This window comes from Dermatophagoides pteronyssinus, unplaced genomic scaffold (assembly GCF_027571235.1).
Source record: "Dermatophagoides pteronyssinus isolate colony J.1.1.1.1 unplaced genomic scaffold, Derpt_VIB-CSIC_2022.12 sq0002, whole genome shotgun sequence".
Lineage (NCBI taxonomy): Eukaryota > Metazoa > Arthropoda > Arachnida > Sarcoptiformes > Pyroglyphidae > Dermatophagoides > Dermatophagoides pteronyssinus.
Window position 1 is genome coordinate 2,608,374 of NW_027461526.1, and position 23,623 is coordinate 2,631,996.

General features: G+C 26.2%; 2 protein-coding genes and 1 long non-coding RNA gene across 5 annotated transcripts in view; all 3 read right to left on the reverse strand.

Annotated features, from left to right (window-relative positions):
- LOC113799519 (uncharacterized) overlaps window positions 1–10,435 on the reverse strand; it is a 50,458-nt gene extending 40,023 nt beyond the window's left edge. Inside the window, exon 1 of the mRNA XM_075824922.1 lies at window positions 10,246–10,435. The gene's annotated coding sequence lies outside the window, so the exon portion shown is untranslated. The remainder of the gene's footprint in view (window positions 1–10,245) is intronic.
- A 4,540-nt stretch (window positions 10,436–14,975) lies between these two features.
- On the reverse strand, window positions 14,976–17,384 carry LOC113788667 (uncharacterized). Of its 2 annotated transcripts, none has more exons than XM_075824920.1 (3): window positions 17,061–17,384; window positions 15,586–15,625; window positions 14,976–15,526 (listed from the first exon to the last, which is right to left on the reverse strand). In XM_075824920.1, the coding sequence occupies exons 1-3, from the start codon at window positions 17,163–17,165 to the stop codon at window positions 15,018–15,020; spliced, it is 654 nt and encodes a 217-aa protein (XP_075681035.1). In that variant the 5' UTR covers window positions 17,166–17,384; the 3' UTR covers window positions 14,976–15,017. The 2 variants fall into 2 exon arrangements, with proteins under 2 accessions (XP_075681035.1, XP_075681034.1); XM_075824919.1 differs by having other exon boundaries at window positions 15,586–15,628.
- Window positions 17,385–17,944: 560 nt separating this feature from the next.
- LOC142646310 (uncharacterized) lies at window positions 17,945–20,900 on the reverse strand. Of its 2 annotated transcripts, XR_012847264.1 has the most exons (3): window positions 20,697–20,841; window positions 19,995–20,638; window positions 17,945–17,959 (listed from the first exon to the last, which is right to left on the reverse strand). It is a non-coding gene; the product is annotated as an uncharacterized LOC142646310 (long non-coding RNA). The 2 variants fall into 2 exon arrangements; XR_012847265.1 differs by lacking the exon at window positions 17,945–17,959 and having other exon boundaries at window positions 20,210–20,638; window positions 20,697–20,900.
- Between the last annotated feature and the right edge of the window lie 2,723 nt (window positions 20,901–23,623).

Genomic DNA, 23,623 nt, shown 5'->3' on the forward strand with positions numbered 1-23,623 from the left:
TAATGAGCGATATCATGCTTGTTGAAGCATTTGTTGTTGGAAAAATACCCGAAGAAATTTTCGTATAATCAAATTGGGATAATTCTCATATTGCCACAAAAAAAAATTCAGAAACTTTTTCTCTGAAGTAAATTTCTAATGATATTGTTAGTTTTTCTGATCATAGTTTTTATTTGAACGTTTTATTCGGAGTCATATGATTCGCTAATTTAGTTGGATTGGAATTCTGAATAATGTTGATCTAAATGCCAAACACCCACACCAGGAAGTCATAGATATTAAATGAATCCAATTAAATCAGAGTTTCAAATCTAAAGCCAATATTTTGTTTGAATCGAAAGTTTTTCATCTTGTTGTTGAACGCATAAATGCTTCATTGAAGGACAAATATCTCAATCAAAATAATTTTTTCAAATATTTGATTGAGCTACACTGTTAAAAATGGTATGACTTTATAAGTTCATAAAGTGGAAGTGTGGACTTATAAGTTCACATTTTTTCTCGTATGAAGTTATAAACTCACATTATTTCTCGTTGACCAAGTGAACATATAAACTCACTTTAAGGAATTGTGAGCTTATAACTTCACTTTAAGGAATTGTGAGCTTATAAGTCCACACTTCCACTTTATGAACTTATAACTTCACTTTAAGGAATTGTGAGCTTATAAACTCATACGAGAACGTTGTGAGTTTATAACTTCATACGAGAAAAAATGTGAGGTTTTTAAAATAAAAATAAAAAGGATCCACACTTCCACTTTATGAACTTATAAAGTCATACCATTTTTAACAGTGTAGAAACAAGAATTTTTTAGGAAAGGAAAAAAACAAAATTAATCATTCAGAAACAAACAGCTAAAAAAGATTTAAGAGATTATTAAAACTAACCATAAAAATAAGAAAAAACTCGTCAAACATATTAATGGTTTATTATGGACATTGAATTACTATTATCATATCAATGATGATAATGATAACAATTATTTATTATTGTTATTTTTCATCAAATAAATGAAACCAATAATATAGATACCATGTTTGAATATGAAGGAATTTTTGTTTTGCCAAAAATAGTAGTTATTTAACCAGATGATAATATTATCATGATTATGACATTAGAATGCAAAAAGGATATTTGGAGTCAATAAAAAATGGAAAATATAATTCAAAGAATCATGAATAAAGAAAAGAATTATGGACATATTTTTTGTGAATTTATTTGTAATAGAATCTACATTGTGATGTGTAATGCAGTTTATTTTTATTTTATTCTTTTTTCACGCTTTCTCATTGACTATGAAAAAACTAGCATAATTCATAAACAAATGTGAATCATCATCATCTCGATTATGATTGAATTGAATATAAACAGAAGAAGAAGAAAAAAAAGAAAAAGAAAAAGAATAGGATCATTCGAGTGCAAGTATAGAAGCAGAGGGCTAGAAGCAATAGAAATGATCATAAAGTCTAAGAATTAATATCAAAATTTTATGATAATATCTGTATAGAAAATTTTCAAAACGAATAAAATATGTCTAATATTGCTTGGTTTTGTGTGTGTGTGTCCACATTAGAAAAAAACCAGCTTAAAAGATCCAATCGAAATGTATAAAAAGCCAAAAGCTCAATATTCATCGATTTATTATCATTACTATTATTATCATGATAATCGAAAGAAATAAGCAAAAAAACATCCCATAGTAACCGAACCATTTTCTAAAGATCATTTTGATGACAATAACAGTACTGAAGTATCTATCGGAAAATGATTGTGATCAATAAAAAAAGTCAGAAACTTTTTTCCCTCATGTTGTTATTTTATCCCATTCACAAAAATCTATCAATCACCTATATAAAGCCAACAAACAAACAAATAACAACAACAATCAAATTTTAAAGAAATTTAAATAAATAAAAAATTGAGGCCAACATTTATTCTGATTGTCAACCTTGTTGTCAATGATGGTTTGTAGAATGACATTTTTTTTCTCTTCTTTTCCAGATAGAGAAATGATAGTGATGCTGTTGTTAGTTTTTTTTAAAATTTTTGTATTCGATATTCTAATTTGTTCATTCGGAGTATAATAAAGTAAGTTGTCAAAAACAGTAAATTACAAACAAATAAACTAACAAACAATATGGACAAAATGTACTTTATAATCGATTATCTGTAGAAGCATAAATTTTTAGCCCTTTTTGAATGAACAATTTTTCTTTTATTTTTTTCATCTATTCCGTGATCGTAAACGAATTTGTATACGATTGCGGGATTGATGGATGAATGTTTTTTTTCTACTTCAGGAATTGTCTATTCTATATGTATATTTATCTTGTGAATTACCCGCACACATAATCTTTGTAACTATAATATATGGAGCGTACAACACAACAACAACAAAAAAAAAAGAAAAGAAAAAAATGACAAATCGAAATTATCATTATTCAAATTAAACGAAGTTTTACAAACATAAACAAAAAACGTTTAAAAGAACATAAACAAAAAAATGACAAACATTGCAATTGATGGTGATCATCATCAACATCATCATCCGCTGATCAGGAACACTGATTTTATGAATATAAAGATCCGATTGATTTCATTAATGTACAGATATGAAAAAACAATATTAATGATAAACAGGACTGAAAATGATAAAGAAAAAGAAAAAAATAAACAAAATATCACTTTTTTGTATGAAAATTTTATCATAGAATCTGATCATTATTATGGTCCCAATAATTAGATTAATTGTTGTTTAGTTATCAGACAGAATTCTTTCAAAACTTTTTACAACTTTCAGATGTTAGTCAACTTTTTCGAAACCATAAATTATAAAAAATTAAAAAAAGGTTTCCCAGAATACATTGAAACTAATTTGTTTCTTTATTATTATGGATTTTTATCTGTTGTTTGTTATGATTTCGTAGCTGATGACAAGAAAAACAAAATAAACGTAATGATATTGATGAAAAAAAACTTGGTCAAAATGAAAATGTTGTTTTTTAAAACAAAAATGAAGAAAAACTTTTGTCATGGACCATTATTGGAGGAAAGAAAAAATCCGATTCTAAATTGATCAGACACAAATACCTTTTATACAAGCAGAGTATGCTCAATTTCCCAAATGTAACATCAGTTTACAAAATAATTGATATAGAGATTTTAACCGCAAAATAAAAGAGAAACAAACAAGAAAAACCACCAACATTAACAGAATTCGATATTAGAGAATAGTAGAAAGGATTGCATAGACAAAAAAGAATATTATTAACAATAATAATCCACCACTGTAATTAAAATGCTTAGATGTAAAAAAAATCAGTTTTTATAATTTACTTGCAATTAGTTTATTTCTTTTGCTATCGAAAAATGATAATAGCAGATAATCTTTTTGATTGTTATTCTTAAAATGAACAATTTTGTTTGAAAAAATTATACAAATCTATGACAAAAGATACATGAATTTTGAGGAAAGTTTTTCTTTTCCTTAGACTCCAATTGTAAGCAAATTTTAAATGAATGTGCAATGAAATTAAACTTTTAGATAATAATGTTTTTCAAAATAAAATTCAATTTAAAGAATGTTTTTTTTTTGCATTCAAATAAAGCAAATGTTTTTTTTTCTTAAAAGAGGAAGGACAGGAACACATACTGTTGGATTCGGATGATTCATTTTGAGTGAATGAATAAATTTATATCCAAGTCAATTTTTCTTTGTCATTTTTTTTTATTTTGAAAGCAATGAAGTAATGGTCAATTAATCTTAAACCATAAAAGAAAAAGAATCTAGCTGTTTGGTTTTTGTACTTGATTTTGTTTGACATTTAGCCATTCATTCTTTTAAGACTTCGAGAAAAAAGAAATGGACAATGTGTATTTGGTGGCAGAAACATACATTGTTTGTTTGAAAATTGTATCATTGTAAAATTTACAGAAAATAAAAAAGAGAATGAGGAATTTATCAAATAGATTTCTCTGAATTTTTGTTAAAATTAAAATTTCACAAAGTACAACATTTGCGAAAATAAACTCTGTATTTATCTAGAAAATAACATAAACAAATTTTCTGGTCAATTCTTATGAAACGTCCTTTTTCATCCTAACAAAAAAAACACCAACACCAAGTATATAAACAATCCATAATTCTATGTTTCTTTTCCAGTTAGAAGATGGTAAAATCTAATGCATACATTCTGATTATGGATGGGTCATAGACATATACAACCATTAACAAAAACACGAATCATTGATCACTATAATCATCATCATCATATGGTGATGAACATGATGGAAAATACATCATCCATAGCATTTGTGTATTAAATCTTTGTAAATGAAACATGGAAAAAATTGTATTGAAAAAAATATCACTGACGAATAATAAAACCATGAAATACATCATGTGTTTCTTAGATATTTTATTTTTTTCGTGATTGGAATTTGATTTTTTTCTTCGTTACCGAAAATCGAAATTATCATCATAGTAGAACACAAAAAAAGCAAAAAAAAAGAGAAATCAAATTTAATTTCGATCGCCAAATAACCTCAGTTACTTTTGATTCTGGACAGCTTGATCTTGATGATGATGACAAAAACAGAATGAAATCAAAAGATTTTAAGTCAGAGTGGGGTGACAAAAAAAATTCGCATCACATACAAACAGGAAAAAATGACCGTTATTCTCGATTTATTTTATTCCATCAACGTTGTTGATGATGATCATAATCATCAGTGACAAAACAGGAAAGAAAGAGAGAGAGAGAGAAAGATGTTTTTTAGCTGTAAATTTAGTTTTTCTTTTTTTGTAACAAAAATTTCCCTCACTCTAGAATTTTTCATCATTTATCCGGCTCGACAAAAAAAACACTACACATTGAAAGTGAAGAATAAAAAAAGATGATAATACCAAGAGGAACCATTGAGAAACAAAAAAAAATATGAATAAATGAAGCTTTAGAGAATATTCTTTCACTATTTTTTTCATTGCTCTTGATGACAAGTACGAATGAACGATGTGAGATTTTTGTTTTTGTTGATGTTATTCTGTAACATAACATTTTACCATGTACCATCATGTATCATGATGATGAAGGATATCATCGTAATAAATAATGATGTATAAAGCAAAAATGAAAAATATTGCAAAAATTATTATCATGGTGTAGAAAAGAATAATGACATCTCCAAAAACAATATACAGTGTGATAAAATGGATGAAAGAAAATTAAAAGGGTATAATACCGCAAGAAAAGAATACATGATGTTAATCATCATCATCTTTTGGTATTTGACAAAAAACACAAATTTCGTGGAAATAAAAGATAAATAAATAAATAAATACAAGTTTTAAAATGACCAACGGCTACTTCTGATGATGAATTTTTTTTAATATGAATAATTGAAAATCTTTCTTTATTCATGTGGTTAGGAGAGGATAGAAAAGGAGCGAAAAATGAAAAGTTTTCTGATTTTATCATGTTGTTTTTTGTTGAGATTCTTCACATTTTTATTTTAAACAAGATACGATTGTGTGTGTGGAAACAGGAAAAGAGGTAAATGTTTGTTGAAGCTTTTGGACTTCGATTTTAGAAAAAAACATCCCATTAGTCGATTTCGATTAAAAATCAACAATCAATGGTGAAGGCTACCAGACGATGAACGAAAAAAAATGACAAACAACGAAAATCCTATAAAAAACATCGTTCTAGTTCGTTTGCTGAAATGATGTCAACGTTTTTTTTTCATTTTGTTGTTTTCCCAAAAAAAACGAATGTTGCAAACCAGAACAAAATAACATGATGTGTATTTTTCACACAGAATTTCAGTGACCATTTTCGAGGAAAAAAAGCCATCAGCTAGAATTTTTTCATTTTTTTCTGCCATAGATATATACAGAATATGTTCGGTTTGCTTGTTTGTTGGTGTGTTTTGATTCGATCGAATTGAAAACCATAGGCCAAAAGAAAAAAAAGAAGCGTAAAAAAATTTCCGACTTTAATTTTATATGTGTTTTTTTTTTGTTTATAATTATTATTATCGAAAATTCGATTTTTTTTTTGATTCTCCAATATTTTTAGCTTTATTTTTTTCATCATCATCAATTCTATAGATTGCCATAAATTTTCTGACCATAGTTTTTGTTTTCTCTTTTATATCATGACGATGATGATGATGATGATGATTTTGATAAACATGAACACAATGTTCAAGCACAATAGGGTTTCCTATTTGTTATTTTTTTTCATTTGAAATCAACTTTTTGTTATTTTACTTCGAATTCGATCATAAAATGGCTACTGATCAATGAATTTATATTGAAGAATAAAAAAAAGAGACTAAGAATAAACTAAATTTCTTTTTTATCATCATCATCATCATTGATACTAGTAGCTTTAATCAATAGTAGTTATTGTTCAATAATGATGATGATGTTTTTTTAGCATCTGTCCTATGTGTGTTTAAAATGATTTGATTGTTGATTTTGTAAATCGATATCGATTTGTACAAATACAAACACACATACACACAAAAAAAATATTCGGTTATTGCGAATTGTGTAAATTAAGGATTAATATAATAACAATAACAAGAATTTGTTTTTAGAAATCAAAGAAAACAATCATTTTTTAATGTATCCGTTTTTTGAAATCGATAGCAAAGAATTGGCAGAGGTGGATAATTATAATTTTTTTATTGAAAAAAATGGCCAGAATTCTGTGCTGTGTTGTGATTGTCATATTTTTTCCTTTTTGTTTTTTCGACATTCCAATAAATTGAAAAAATTGATGATTCAAAGAAAAAATACTTACAAATAAATAACAAAAAAAATTAACCAAAAACAACAAATATGATTATACCAACACTGAATATTCATGGTTTCTATGAATAACTGTGCAAAAAAAAAAATCTTTTTTTTTTTACCGGATAGGATTTTTTTATTTAATTTTTCAACAAACACACTGTCTCAGAGAGGCATCCGAATAGGATTTGTTATTTGTCATGATTTATTTAAATTTTTATAACAATACTAAAGAAGGAAATCCTAACATGTTTATTGATAAACTTTACGATGATATTTATAAAACAAAAAGATTTTCAGCAAAAAAAAGAAAATAAATTGTTAATAATTCAATTTCCATATTATTTTGGTTCCTTTATATTTTTTACCAAAATATAAATAGAAAACAATAATAGGGGTTTCACACTAGCAGCAATGTGAATGAAATATTTCAAATGCAATATTTCAGTCCATAAGGCTGAAATGTAGTGAAATATTGCATTTGAAATATTTCATTCACATTGCTGCTAGTGTGAAACCCCTATAAATGAAATATCAGTAAATATTTATAGATTTGTGTGTAGGTAGGTTGAATTTCAAACTGAAATTAAATCTTTGGATTCGATATTTCGATTGTAACTTATATTAACAGGTTCGCTACCAGCGACGCATATGTGCGTCGTTTTAGTTCTTTATTTTGAGCCCGACGACGCAAATTTGCGTCGTTTTTGTTTTTACATTAGATCGAATATGCTTGGTTTTAGTATTCACATTTGATCGAATTTGCGTCGTTTTTGTTTTTACATTAGATCGAATATGCTTGGTTTTAGTATTCACATTTGATCAAAAATGCGTCGTTTTTGTTTTTACATTAGATCGAATATGCTTGGTTTTTGTATTCACATTTGATCAAATTTGCGTCGTTTTTGTTTTTACATAAATGCAAATACTCGTCGTTTAAGATTTTACATTTATTTATCGATTAGATTTTTTCAAATTTCTTATATAATTATTTTTACAAATATGCGTTGGTTTTAAAATCATTGCCATTCAAAGTTCTATTATAAAAAAATTCAATGGGCTGTGGTTAAAGATTTGTTTCTCAAGCGCTGGTAGCGAACGAGTTAAGAACATCTCATATGCATAATATGGTAATAATAAATGCTGAGACAAACAGAATAAAAAAAGCCATTGGCATTCTATTTATGTAAAAAAGAAAAAAAATTGTCTATTATTTGTTGTTCGTATACGAAAAAATTCAATTTCAAAAGTCATTCAAAAAAACGAAATTTAATTATTCAAATCAAATTCTTAGAATGACAACAAATGATTGAACAAACAAACCGAACAAATAATACTGAAACCAACAAAAACAACAAAAATTGACAAATTTGAAAATAAATTTCAAACAAAAAAAACAAAATTCCAATGATTCTGCTTGCGATTCCTCATATTTCCAAGCAGGCATCTTATAGATTCAATTTTTTCATAAAAATTTTCCAAGATTAAGAAAAAATAAAATTTATAAGAATAAAATTCAAAAAAAAATTCTCAATTTCATTTCTGAGAAATGAAAAACTTAACTAGAATCTCATTCGAAAGCTTCACACACAAATCTTTATCGCATGAAGATACGATAGCTTGAATCCTAACTGATAGTAAAATTTCAGAAATATGGACTTTATCATCTTTAAATTTCCATAATAACAAAACTGAAAATGGAGAAAAAATCTTTGAAACAGAAGATAATCAATGATGCAAATGAAAAAAAAATTAATTTTAAAAATTATTTTTTATCTTGTTTTTATTTCAAAAAAGAAAAGAAATGGATGATAAATATTTGTATTCTGTTCATCAATCGATAATTGAAGATTTTGGCAAACAAATGAATGAAAAAAAACGAAATGTAGATCATTCGGACACAACGAAAATGAAATATATCGATAGACAAATAAGAAGAAAAAAAAACACTAGGGAAAAGAGAATAATGGATTTGCGAAATTAATATTGCTGAATAATTTGGAGAAAAAAAATAAGAAACAAATAATGGGTTTTATTCATCACTGCTTACATTCAAGAATGATGAATAATAATAATAAATATAAGCCTCGTATAAGAAATTGAAAAGATGAATAACAACACAATGCCAAAAAAGAATATTGTAGACGATATAGCCACATTTGATGATGACCACATTCATCATTCAACTGGATATTAAATGACCGAAAATATAAAAATAATTTTCACTATAGTTTATTATACAAATAAAAGGAAACGAAAAAAGTGTTTGATTTTTATCAATATGAATACACCGGTTTCACCATCTTTAGATTATTATTGGATAAAATGATGATATGGTATTAATTTCACTACCCGATTTAATATATTTGGAAACTTTTTTTTCTCACTTTTTTCATGAATCAATCTGGATTCAAATTCCAAATGAAAGAATTTAATGATTATCAGAAATAGGTTGCGAAAAAAAGGAAAAAAAAACAATTTATTAATTTATTTCAACAATGACTAGAAAACGTAGCTGAAAAGATGATTGTTACATTGTTATTATAATTAAATGAATCTAATCATCATCATCATCATCATCAGCTATTAATATGATAATTTTTTTGGCATTCAATTGAAATGAGCGATGAGTAGAGAAATCAATTCTTGGAATTTACTATACCGTAAACGATATGTCCCGAATCGAAAAAAATAGGCAATTAAAATGGCAAAAAAAAACTTTTTTCATGCACAAAGGATGTCATTCGAAATCGAAATTAGAGAAAAACCAAGCTATTTTTTTGAATTGAGTTGCCAATTCATTCGAATAAGATGAACATTGAAATGAAATATGAAATAAGAATTTTGATCGTTTCATATATTCGTTTCTATTAAATTAAAGAAAAATCGAACAATTTGTTTTCATTTTTCCTTGAAAAGATGTTTTTTTCCCAAAGTTTTAAATTTTAAAAACAAAATCCGATTATCATTCTCTCATAAACAAAAAAAAACTATGAAAAAATTTGACATTGAAAAAATGAAGAAAATTAAAGATTGCAATGAGTAATGGATAATTCATCAGGAAAAGTTTTTAAGATCATAAAGGATTTTTATATTTTCATTTTTATCTTTTATAATTGAATCGGCTTTCAGTTTAAAAATATATACGCTTCCGAATACAAAACTAGATCTTTTATTGTATGTTGGATCGAATTTTTTTTGAAAAGAAGATTGGCAAAAATGAAAAATAATTTTTTTGTTTCATTTCGACTAAGTGAAACATAACATTTATTGGTTGAGAAAAGTTAAATTTTGTAAGAAATAAATAAATAAATTTAGCAAAAATAGTAGAATTATAGAATCAGATACAACAACAACAAACAATTTTTTCTTAAAAACATATTCTGACTATTCACATGTGAAAAAATAGATGATTTTAAAAAAAAATTTTTGGGTTGACTTACATTGAAAACAGATTGATATTCAGATTTTTTCTATTGTTTCGTAGATTGAAAGAGAACAAAAAAAATCAAACATCAAATCAAATTTGTTAATTATAAATATTCAAGATGTCAGAATTTTCAAATATGAAAAGAAATGAGACGATCACTTTTGATTATAGAATTCGGTGATGACAATAAAATTATGATCATGACTGAAAGTGATCGTATGGTAAACTGTATTCTTTTTACAATAACCGTTGAAAAAAATCGAAAAAAAGAAGTAGTTTTTTTTTGCATTTAATCACTATGATATATAGAAATAAAACTTTTAACCCATAGTACGAGAAGGAAGAAGAGGAAAAAATTCCAAAAAAAACTGGCAGCATTGATCAATAAGGAAGATGATACTTGTTCCTGAGAAATTGCGCACATCATTAAGGAAATTTTTTTTCCAAATTACATACAAATGCGCGCCAATACAATAACAACAAATGATTATGATTGACGGTTGTGAAATGCTAAAAACGAATTTTCAACAACAAAAATTAATCCAAAAACAAAATGAAAGGAAAAATTCTTGCTTGAAAATTTTTCCACAAAGTGATTTACATTAACAAGACAACAACAAAATAATCATTGTAGTACAATATGTTTTCGTGATCATATACTATTATTTGAAATCATCACAAAGAAATACATAAATTATAAAGATTTCATTTATCGAGAAAAAAATATATTCATAAAAAAAAGACGAATGATTTCGCCAAAAATTCAAAAAAAAACAAACAAAATAATAAATAATAGTTTCCATATGAAATTTGTCTACAAGATTATTGAACAATATGATCGAATCATACCTTTCTGTCTTTTTTTCTGAAATACAGTCGTTGAATGATGTTTTTTATCCGCATCTATGTCGGAGGAGGGGAAAGTAGAAAATTACAAATAAAACAAATGGATTACATTCGGAAATGGAAATCAATTTTATTCTCTTTTTTTTTATTGTTCACACTTTTTTTATGTCATAAGTGAAAAAAATATCGATTTCTTTCACTTTTGTCTGTTTGATTTCAAAGAAACAATGATGAAAGATATCGATTTTTTAACCTTTTTTTCCCAAACAAATAAAAGACTGAATCTCATGCCAGGGTGATATTTATATTGTGATAAGCGTCACAGTTTACAGATCATTTACATACATTCAGTAAGTTTAAATTTCTGTTTACAAAACTAAACAAAAGCTATATGCGATTTGGTAATAACTCATTTTTAAATCCGGTATTTTTTCCACTATATATTAGTTTTTCTTTTTATTCAAATTCGATAACCGGGTAAAAAAAATCATTGATACAACCAACCGGATGTTAATATATAAACATAAAGATCATTTAATATAGATTAAATGAAAGGGAAATATGAAGACAAAAAAAATATTACAATCTGTCGTCATCTGGTGATGTTTAATAATGACTAGAACAAGGAATTTTTATCAAAACCGATTATGATAATGAATTTATAATAATAAACCTAGCTAGAACAACGACAAAAAAAAGCTAAAAACAATATACTAAATCCATAAGGAAAATTTATGGATTTAAGAAAATTAAGTTTTTTTTCACATAATTTCTCAAGCGAAAAAAAATACAATTCAAAATGAATTTCGGACAGACAATTTTGACAATCTTATTCGTCTTGTAAGAAGACAAAAAGAAAATGGATGTCAAATTGTTTTTTTTTTTGTACAGTTGCTATGTTAACACACAACATGTTCAAATTGTTTGGACCTGATCTAGTAAAAAAAAGAATAAACGAGATAACTTAGCTAAATGTTCAAAACCAAAATTAAATTTTCATTCACCACTCGAAAAAATCAGTATACAGAATTACGAACCAAACAAACATAAAATCAAAACTTTCACACTGATTCTACATCCACGTAGAATAGATCTCTTGACAATTATTTGGTTGTTAGTAAAATTGAATTTCCAATTTTTTTCTCGTTCAATTTCATGTTATACACACATTGATTTTCAACCATCATTGTCAAAATTTTTGTTTTACAAATTTTTGGAAACACTTTCATCTAACGGTATCCGTAATATATCCGGCATTAAACTCATGCCAAACATTTTGCACAGTTATATTCAATTATTTTAAAATATATTTTACTGACAAATTACTTGAATGAAAAAGAAAGAAGAAGAAAATTTTGATTTATGATTTGCCTATATGATGTCGTATATGGTACAATTGAAAGTCAATTTTTTCAAAGATAAAAAATTATTAGAAACAAAGAAAACAAGTGAAAAAAACATTACTTGAAAGGGAAAAATCCCTTGATTCTAGGGAATAGAATCTTTAAAACCTTAAATTCATTTTTATAATTTGTCATTTTCATTTGAGTTAAAGTCAAGATGTTGTTTCCCCCAACAATCAAGCAATCAAACAATGGAATCATGGATAACGCGAAAAAATTAAACTTTTAAGATTTCAATTCATTTTTTTCTCATCATCTTTTTTTAATTTCATTGTCATATTACTGAAAATTGAAAAGTTTTTTCTTCTTCTATCACTTTTTTTCACTTTTATTTCATTGTTTGTCATCGTTGTTGACCAAGCTTAGTAGAATTTTGACACTAATAATGGATGTTGATGATGAAGATGATGGAAGGGAAAAAATAAAAAAACCCAGATTTAATAAAATCCATTTTGAGACAATGAAAAAATCTTCAATTTTTTTGCTAAAACAAAAAACGGTTATCGGTATAACCGTGTGGAATCTATACACCCAACTATTCATTTTTTCATGATGCAATTTCGATTTCTTTGATATATTGATAATTTATTTGAGTGAGAAAAAAACTAATCAAAATGAAATTTGTCAAACAACCAAAATGAACATAAAATCTTACATTTTTTTTGCTCACCCATTATTTTTTAGAACAGGGTGACATATTTTGAATATTACAACCAACAATTTACACCAGGAACTTTAAAATACCAGGCATTCAACGATGATGATAATGATGATAATAGTGGAATGAAAAAAATTTACAAAAAAAAATGAAAAGACCATGGGTCGTTACCAAAAAAAAAAAACTTTTTTTAGAAAAAAAAACTGAAAAACAGTGAACAAAAGAAGTGAAAAATTCTTGCCTAATTCTTCTTGTTCTTGGCTTTTTCACTGTTTCCCACTCTCTCTTTTGGAACCATTGTTATTCCATCCTGTATTTCAATTACCGATTATTGTAATGTTGAAAGAATGAGAGGATGTGTGGCAAATAAAAACTGAGGGAAAATATTCTTTTTTTTAAAACGATCCATCATAGTGTCGATGGCATTGATTACCAACACAACAATTCACATTGTGCGTCAATGTGTTCTTATGATTTTTTTCTTCATCATCTTCGTCGCTGTCGTCGTTATTCAATTTACATTCAACTAACCATTTCATTGCATTCATTTTTTTAATCCATAGAATCTTTAAACGTTCATCATAATCAACAACAACAACAACGGTAGCGATTCTTTCGATCATATTCATCATCGGCTGAAGTTATGGAGTCAACTCGATTATTCGATTTCGTCATTATCATCACTAGCATAGTTATGAAGAAGAAAAAATCTTCGAAAATAACTAGAATTCAATTAGTCAACCATCTGCCTCTGATGTGATCTGGTTGAATGAATTGAATCGCAATATATCATATATATAAGAGAAAAAGATCTTTTCAACATTTACTTCTCAACAATATAATGTATGACTTTTTTTTTAAATAAATTTTTTCAAGAATGACTTTTAGAAAAAAATGGGCCACATCTGGACAATTATGTTTTTTTTTAATATTTTGTCTTTATATATAGCTCAATATTCATTGTTGATTGTTGTGTACATTTCAATTGGATTAATTAGAGTAAAATATCATTAATAATTTTATCAGTGAATTATTGGGATCCATGGGTGGGCAATGTCTTTCAATTGAATTTGAAAATAGAATGATATAGAAAAGATGACTATTAAAGTACAAATCATCCATGAATTGAAAAATATTATATGTGGACATTGAAATATTTGATTTTTTCAATGAAGAAAAAAATTAGACAATTTTATAAGAAAAATAGTGCACGATTCTGTAAAAATCAAAGAATATTTTCGTCAATGGATTTGTCATGAAAAAAAGAATTGGAATCGCGACAAAGAATTGAGAAACAGACAAACCAATCAAATTGAAGATACACAAGCAAAAAAACATCTAATTTTTGTAGGATTTGAACCAAAGATAAAAAATGTCATTGAGCTTTGAGCTTTTGTGTATGAAAATAATCAAATTATCATACAGTAAACTGCTATAGTGGATTGGATGGTAAGATCATGTAATTTGTGTGTCTAAAAATGTTGGCAACAATTACTTTGATTTGAAAGAAGCAAATGTTTTTTTCTTGTGCCTCCATATTTCCAGAATGATTCAACATCCTCATCATCATTATCGTTTTGTTTCTTTCTTCAAACTAATTCGATTCTTTATTTTTGTTTTTTATAAAATCTCTATTCTTTATTCATTTGTGTGATCGAGGAATTAGAATCGCAATGAAATTGTGAACATTATTTCATTGTTGAATTTAGACTGTTTTTCTGTTGATCTGAATTCGATTTTAATAAAATATGAAAAAAAAATCAAGAATAATAACATTTTAGGATCATTATTGTGTTCCATATTAACAAACTAAAAGAAAATAACGCCATCTTGTAGTTTGTATTTGAAAGAACATATTTTTTATCGTAAAAGAAGATACTAATCCTCCAAGGATGATGGTGTTGATGGAATCGTTACCGATGATAAATGAATTTTAATTGATGATGATGGTTGATTTGAACCTAATGACGATGATGTTTGATCATTATTGGTTATCGTTGTTGTTGTTGTTGTTATTTTCGAATGAAGTTTTTTTAGATTTTCTTGATATTCAGTAGGCAAGTTATTCCTCATAAAATATGCGAGCATTGCGAATGCAAGTATCATGCCAATTGTGGCTAAAATTATTGGAAAAATATTGAACCAGAAATGTAAAGCTGTAGACGTAAATAAATCATTGATATCTGTTTCCATTGATTTGAAAGACGGTGTTTCATAATCACATGTTACATATAGTTCCGATTGATTATCATTTTGTTTGATGATTGTATTGTTGATATTATCATTAACATTATGATTATGAGGATTGTTGACTGTATTATTGGCCAAAATAAAAGCATCTACGTTTTTGTCAAAAATTGCGATTGTTACAATCAGATGGAGAAATCCTATGAACATATTAAATGATTGAAAAATCATAATCACGACATTCAAATTAAATGATCACCAGTATTTAAATGATGGCGAAAATCCAAAGCGAACATTTTCTGCTTTAATCAAATAAAATTTAATTAGAATTTTTTTCAAAATTAATAGTGTGATAATTTAAATAAAAATAATAAACACTAGATGGCCATACTGTTACCGATTCTTTTGTCTTGAACAGTTTAATTTTTTTTTCTTATTGTTCATACATAACTAACTAAAATTCTGTCATTGTTTTTTATTCAATTCGCAATCACTGAATTCATGTAAACACATTTTGGAATTTTTCAAACAACAAAATTGAAAAAAAACAAAAATTTTTCATTTTGTTGGAAATTATTTGTCGTAATAATGATTACTGCTGTCCTGGATAATAAAATATTTTGTCCATCAAAAATGACTTGAATCAGCTAAAAATTCTAAAATAATTCATAATTAAATAAATTATGTCAATAATAATGATGACACTAATTTACTTAAATCTTGATTTCGGTTACTAATTATTTTATTAGTTAATTTGACAGGCCAACGTTTTGAATATAATGTGATTCTAGTATCTACAATCGATTTTTTTCTCCAAAAAAATGTTAAATTAAATCATAACAATTTTTTACTTCATCTAATACATGCTCACCTCAATTAATCGATATCGAGACTGAATTCTTAGAAAAAAACGGGAAGAAATTCTTTGTTCCAAGAATAAAAGATTAAGATCAAATTTTTCTTTTGTTGTTTACTTTCTTCGAAATTCTCTATATCGAACTTTAACTTTTTCGAAATTAATAATTGAATAAATTTCATCTATTTATAATATCTATGATTATCACAGGAATAAATTTGTTTATATAAAGACTTAGTCTATCTTTGATTTTCAATGATGATTGTTAAATCAACACAGAAAACAATCAAATGAAAACCAAACAAACAAAAAAATTCTGAATTATTTTGTAGAAGATTTTGTATTATTGTTCAATATCGATCTTGATGTTTGATGATGACCATTCTAAAAGAATCAATCTATCCAATTTAAACTATGAGAAGAATTTCCAATCATTCATCCATTGTATTCTGTACTAATTAAGCAGCAGCACTTTCTATTGTTTACAATTGTATATATCAAGTGTTGTGTTTTCATTGTCATTCGGGGTTTCGGATAGGAAAAACATTTAACTTTATCCTTATCAAATTCAAATCTAACTAACTTTGCTTTTTATTTTCCTCGTTACAACAAATAAACTTTTTTTACTTCTTTTCTTTTCTTTCAGGAAATCTGAAGTTCGTAATGTTTAAAATGAAACATCCTTGCATTGTTCTGTGTGGACGCGTATAAGAATGAACAACAACGGTTCAAGTTAATTCTTCACTGAAATTCTATTAGGATAGAGCAATGATAATTTCAGAATTCAATGAAGAATTATTATTATTATCATCATCATCATCATCATGATCGTTATGGTTTGAAATTGTCTTATTTTTAAGATTCTATTTTGTTCCTACCTCAATTTTTTTTCGTTGTTGTTGTAAAAGTAATCGTGATTGGCATTCGGAATTTTTGTTGTTGTTGTTGTTGTTGTTGTTGATGAGAAACTTATTGTTTAGCATCTTCAATATATTCAATTAACACACACAAACAAACGTTGATATTTTCAAAATAGATAAAGATTCTGTATTTCTTGATCATAAACATACAAACAAACAACAACAAAGAAAATCTATAGAAATAAATAAAAAGTCATTATCTGATTATTTTCTATCAACTTCAATCGATCTTTGAATTTCACCTTTCAATTTTTTTTGTTGATATGAAATGAAATTGATTTTTGATGATGTTGATGAGTTTTGTTATCGTTATTCAATAATCTATATCTTATATTAAATTGATCTTTTAAAGTAAACGAAAAAATTCTTAAGCCATTAATAAGTGGTAGTAATATAATTATTAATTAGTTCTATTTTCATTTGAATGTTTTAGATATTCCAGTAGTGAAGAAATCATCATTACAGATAATATTTTCGTTTTGTTTGTTAATATTCTACACCAGTTAGTCGTTTGATTGTTTTGTTTTTTTCTATTTTTAGTTTTTATTTTCTAACTATTAATATAATTAATCTTTATAATGATGATAATTACAAATAATTTTTTCTCTTCCTTTCTATTTATTTTGGAAATGGAAATTTCTGTTTGTTTTTTTTGTCGGTCTGCGAAATTGAAAAAATGACATTAATTCGATCCAATTATAATCGATAATCTTAATGATGGTAATTATGATATTATGCGTTGGTGTAAATGTGATTCGTTTCCTTAATTTATTTACGGAAAGTTTTCGCGTGTGTGTGCGACTGTGTATGCTATTTCATTAGGTAATAAGAACAGATAATAGAATCTTTATTTATTTCTATTGAAAAAAAAGATGAAAATGAGAAAAATTATTATTTTTGAATATAGTAGAATAGAATAGATTGGACTCGATTCGGGATAAAAATAATTTTAAAACTATTGGTGACAGGTTACATTTCTTAACAATTCCTATTATTATGAAATGACGATTGGAAATGAAAATATTTCTAATAAAAAAAAAAACTGAAAGCTTCTTATGACATTGAAATTCAATGTTAATTTTTTACCCAAATCTAATGGAATATGATTCTCGACTGAATCACTATGAATCATAATTTTTTTCTTTCAATGCATAAAATTTTGAATGAAATTTACTTTAAAATCTGTTTTTTTTGCAATCGAAATATTCGATGACAAAAATGAAATTTTTTGTAAAAATTTTAAGATTTTTCATTTCTTTGTTGTCGTAAATGAAACTTTTCTTCAGAATTCTTTCATTATTTATCAAAAAGCTTTTTGGTTTCTGGTTGAATTAGTTGATTTTTTTTCTTACATACACACACATTTATGTTGTTAAAACAAGAACAATTCTGGTCAAGTGGAAAAAAAGAAATTTTCAAAAACACAGACTTTAGGTTTTTGTTTTGAAACCCATATTTATTTATACAAACGATACACACCCGGTGGCATGTTTGTGGGCAACTCAATTTGATCGATTGATCATATTGTAGATGACATATTTTGACCATTTTCGTTTTTTTGCTTCTGTTTCGCTTGGTTTCGTTTTGTTCTCCTTTTTTTTATTCTTTGCTAGGATTGCAATAAGTTATCTTATCATCATTTACTGAATTTTTCGATACATTTACACACACGCACTACTAAACGACATGATAATGAATCGAATGATTAAATGGCTTTCTCATTAATCGGATAGTTTGATGTATCCATTTTATTTTAGCTAGTTTCACTTTGATCTATTGAACTTTCTTTTATTTTTGTTTAAATCCGTTTTTTTTGGTTTTGGACAAAATGTGATTTGATTGATTGATTCTTCAATCGATTCATTTTTTTTGTTCCTGGCCATCAGATGACATCATCGATTTGATCGATGGAATTCCGTTTGGTATATATTGGCCGATGTATTGATTTTACAATTTGAAAATATATGGATCATATTTCATCACCTAATTGAATGAACCTAGATTTTGATTGATTTAATCATAAAAGAATTGTTTTTGGATCTGTATGACTAAATTTTAATAATATTTCTATCAATTGATAGTTGGTCCTGTTTTTTTTCTTTATGGATTTGTTTGTTCCGCCTTAAATTTTCATATTTTCACGCTTTTCATATTTCATTCTATTGAACGGAAATTGACAGAGAATATTGTCCTTTTTTTCATTTGGATAATTGTTTTCTATATATACGCATAAGGTCATATTAATAAATCTATTAGATTGAATTCAATGGAATTAAAGAAACATTTACAAAGAAATAAAGAAATGGTAAAATCCTATCACAACGATAATTTTTTTTTCTCTCTCTCTTCTTCATTACAAATCGGAAAATATTTTTCCAATCACCATTAGAATAATCTTCTATCGTTATTTCGAATCGATAAGAAAAATAAAAATTGCTGTTGTTCGAATTAATCTTTGTTTACTTTCTAGCCAATTTTCATCATTATTATCATCAAAATCATTTCATCCATAAGATTTCATAAACAAAACGAGAAAACTTTGGTGATTAATTTAGCTCCGACGTATTAGAAGCAATAATTTTTTTCTGTTTTAATCTTTTGTGGATAATTCTGTCGATAATTGAATAGTGGATTATAAATTATTCTGTTTTTTTTTCTCAAAAATTTTGAAAAATGATTTGACTTTGATCATTTGAGCATGATCATACAGAAATTCTTATTGAATTTAGCATTCTATGTTTAACTTTTCCAACTTCTTTTTTTGTTTCGGTTTCATTTTAAAATGAATTCATAGCAAAAATTTTTTTTTTTTTTTTGATTAAATTGATCGTTTTTCTTTTATCTTTTACATTTCGAAATTCATTGTAGTTGATTTTTTCTTATCACACTTACATTTCCTGCACTTATTATTAATGAATGAATTACAAATTAATGTTCATTTCGAACGTTGATGGATTTTATCGGTTTCATTTTGGTTTTTTTGAACGGCGTTAATTGTTTTCCATTTCATTTCATTTTCAATTTCAAACATTTTTTATAAATGATTTCTGACAAAATAAAAATTAAAAAGAAAAGAAATAAATTCGAAATGACATCATAAATGTGTATCGATTGAAAGAAAATTAAATTTTATTTTGATTCATCAATGAATGTTCATAGGTAGGCGGTGGTAATCCTTGATTTAATGACGATCTTTAAAATTGTGTTGGTACTGGCATTGAAGAATTTGTTCCAACAACAACTGGTGGCTGTGTCGGCGGATATTGAGTTGTTACCGTCGTAGTGTAGATTGCATGCGGCACTCTTCGGTTGACAGTAGTAGCATTTGCGGCTATTCGCACACATAAGTATCTAATAAGATAGATCAAAAACACAATTAATCCAAAAAACATAAGTGTTGATAACACAAATCCCACAATATCGGCCAGTGATGGATTAGAACCCATCATTATCATCACAATAATTGTTAAAAGGTTTTTAGAATGTTCGATCTTATTACGCCTGGTTTGATCAAATCACAAATGATAAATTTCCAACTATCAAAAATGATTAAAATATTGAAAAAGAAATTTGAAAAACCTTAAAATCACCAACCTGAATTGAAATAAAATACGATAATGAAATAGAAATAGAAATTTCATTTATTGTATAACCACGTGATTAGTGTCAGTGTGCTTCTTTTGTCTTTATTTGTTCGATGGCAATTGATTTCTTTTTCCTTTGTCAATCATTGATTTGTCGGGAATTTTTTCTTTATTTTTTCGAATTTTCTTCCAGAAAACTTTTCAGTTTCGTTTTTTATACACAGAATCATTTTTATCAACCGCGTTTCGAATAAAATATTTAATTCAAAATTTTCTCTCAGAATTTATGATATTGATTCAAATTTCTGATGTGAAAAACAATAAAATCATATTTCATATGGTAACATGCAAAAAAATGCTCAACAGAATCTAAAATCTAGATACTCATCATTCAATGTTTTATCAGTGATTGTTGTTTTTATTAAGTTAATGATAATTATGATGATGTTGTTTCTGTGTTATTATTAACCAAATAAATGCTATATTAGTTTGACAGATATTGGGAACCTTGTTTTTAAAAATTAACGTTTTTTTTTTGTTACATCATTCATATCATTCTTCGTTCTTGTTTCACACACAATGATTAATGAAAGAAAGTGTGCAATAGAGATTCTTCACAGATTGTTCAGAAACAAACAAACTTGTTTTTTTTTGTTAGAAACTGACATTGTTGAACGAAATATAATTTTTCATTTTGATTCTCTTATTTTTATTATTCTTCATAATTCCGGGTTTTTTCATTTCATTCTACTCGTCGTCTTTCAGTACTTATCATTATCATAGTTTCAAGATTATGATTATGAAACAAAGAAAAAAGGGGTCGATGTATCTGTTTTAACAAAATACATTGGCAATTTATTTTGATTATATAATCTCTCTCGTTGGTTACTGGAACATAATCATATTTTTTTTCTTTGTTTCCTCAAATAATGATAATAAAAATAAAAAACTTTAAACCAACAAACAAAAAACAAACAAGAATGAAATGAGTTCAATCGAAATGAATTGTTTTTATTTTATTTTTTTTTTTGTTTCTCACAAATCGGAATTATCTTTGTTTTGGTACCAAAATGAATGAAAATGGTCTTTTTTTGTTTCATCTGATGAACAAACTAAATAGAACTAAAAAACGATTGTTGTTGGTGCAAAAATCGAAACATTCATTCAAAGAATTTTGATCTAGTCAATGTTCTTTTTGGATGTTTTGTTGAAGATAAATTGGTTTTATATGTCCTTGCCGACCGAACTAATCTGACCTTCAAATAAAACGATGTTTTTGGTTTGATTTCATTTCGATTTTTATTTTCTTTTGATAAGAATTTGTTTTTTCTCTTCACATTCATTGTATTTGTCGAGATTCGATTAAACTTTTTTTATGTTGTTTATTTTTCGTGTGAAATGATTTTTTATGATTTAATTTGATCAGTGTTTTTTCTTTATGAAGATTATAAAGATTCGATCGTAACAAGCAATGAGATGTTTCAATCAAATACATCGTGTGAATTTAAAATATTCAGTGAAAAAAGAAAGTAGTAATGCGAATCGAATCCCCGTTTTTGCCTATGTGGAAAAAAGCAGAAAAAACTTTTTGTTCTTCATCACTGTTTAAATGTTTCAACAATAAAAAAATGTCTTGTTTGCTAGATCAGGAACCGATTTCTTTTGTTTTTATTTATTTCCTGTTTATTTGTCGATCGATTGATTTTTTCGATTTTTTTCAGGTCAATTTCTTTGGAATCTGGAAAATGAACAAATTAAATGTGAAGCAAAAAACGAAAATTTCAATGACAAGTGTTTTGTTTCTGAAATTCCTGTATATTTTGTGAAAATGTTCAATTCGATAAATTATAAGCGAAAGAATCAATATTACAATTTCATTATTTCTTTTGTTTTTGATTGATTAATAGAATTTTTTCGAAATTGATTATCTTGATGGCCAATAATTGAGAACAATGAAATGATGAAAAAAATGGGAGGATTATAATCTATCTTTTTTATTTTTATTTTATTTTTGATTTGAAATGACAAATAACTTTCATCATTTGATTTAATTTTATATCATTACCATTGTTTATCCTGGAATTCGTTGTTCATTCTTTCTGTGCCGATAAAATAACTCTGGCTTTTTGTTTTTTATTTTTGAATATCGACAATGTGAATGAAACATAGAAAGTTCAGAAAAAAACTGCAATTATTTTTCATTAATGTTCATTGTCAATTGATTTTGACAATCAAATTATGGTTGTGACAATCTAATTTTTCTTTCTTTTACTTTTATCATCTAATTCATTTTCCAAATTCAATGACACTGAAATAGTAAAATTAAGAATTGAATTTAGAATTTTCTCATTATTCAACACTGAATATATTCACAGTGCCATAGCTATCAATTACCAATGACAACAATGTAATGGAAACCTATGAATATTTCATTCATATAAATCTTTCCTATTATAGGAATATCTTTCAAATATTCTCATTTCATTTCATGATATCTTTGCCACGGGTTTTCCAAATTTTCATAGCATTTTATCTCTTACAATTTCCGGACCTTTAATAATGTTTAGAATACAATATACAATAAAATAATGAGAATTATATATGTGAAAAAAAGGAAAAAATTCTCAACATTTTTTGCCTGAATCCTCATTTATTAAATGAATATTGTAGGATTGATCTTTCACATTTTTTTTTGTTTTACATTATATAAATTTGTTTCGGTAGTTTTTTTCTGTTAGAATTTTTTAGACAAATTAATTGCTTTTCTACATCATTTCAGTATTCGTCTTTATCGTCATCAACATTGTGTCATCGTATCGTGGTTGGTTGTTGAAGTTCTAATTAGATTCTTATTTCTATCTTTTTTCGCATAAGCTTGAATAATATCTCAACTACTAACTAACCCGAATGATGGATTCGTTGATTTGAACGAATAAT

Excerpts from the sequence above, each read along its gene's own strand:
- LOC113788667 (XM_075824919.1), bottom strand. The coding sequence starts at position 17,165 with ATGCTAAACAATAAGTTTCTCATCAACAACAACAACAACAACAACAAC. Across the intron at positions 15,629-17,060 it reads AACAACGAAAAAAAATTGAG|CAGAAAATGTTCGCTTTGGA; the intron begins GTAGGAACAAAA and ends ATTTGATTAAAG. Across the intron at positions 15,527-15,585 it reads TCGCCATCATTTAAATACTG|GATTTCTCCATCTGATTGTA; the intron begins GTGATCATTTAA and ends ATATGTTCATAG.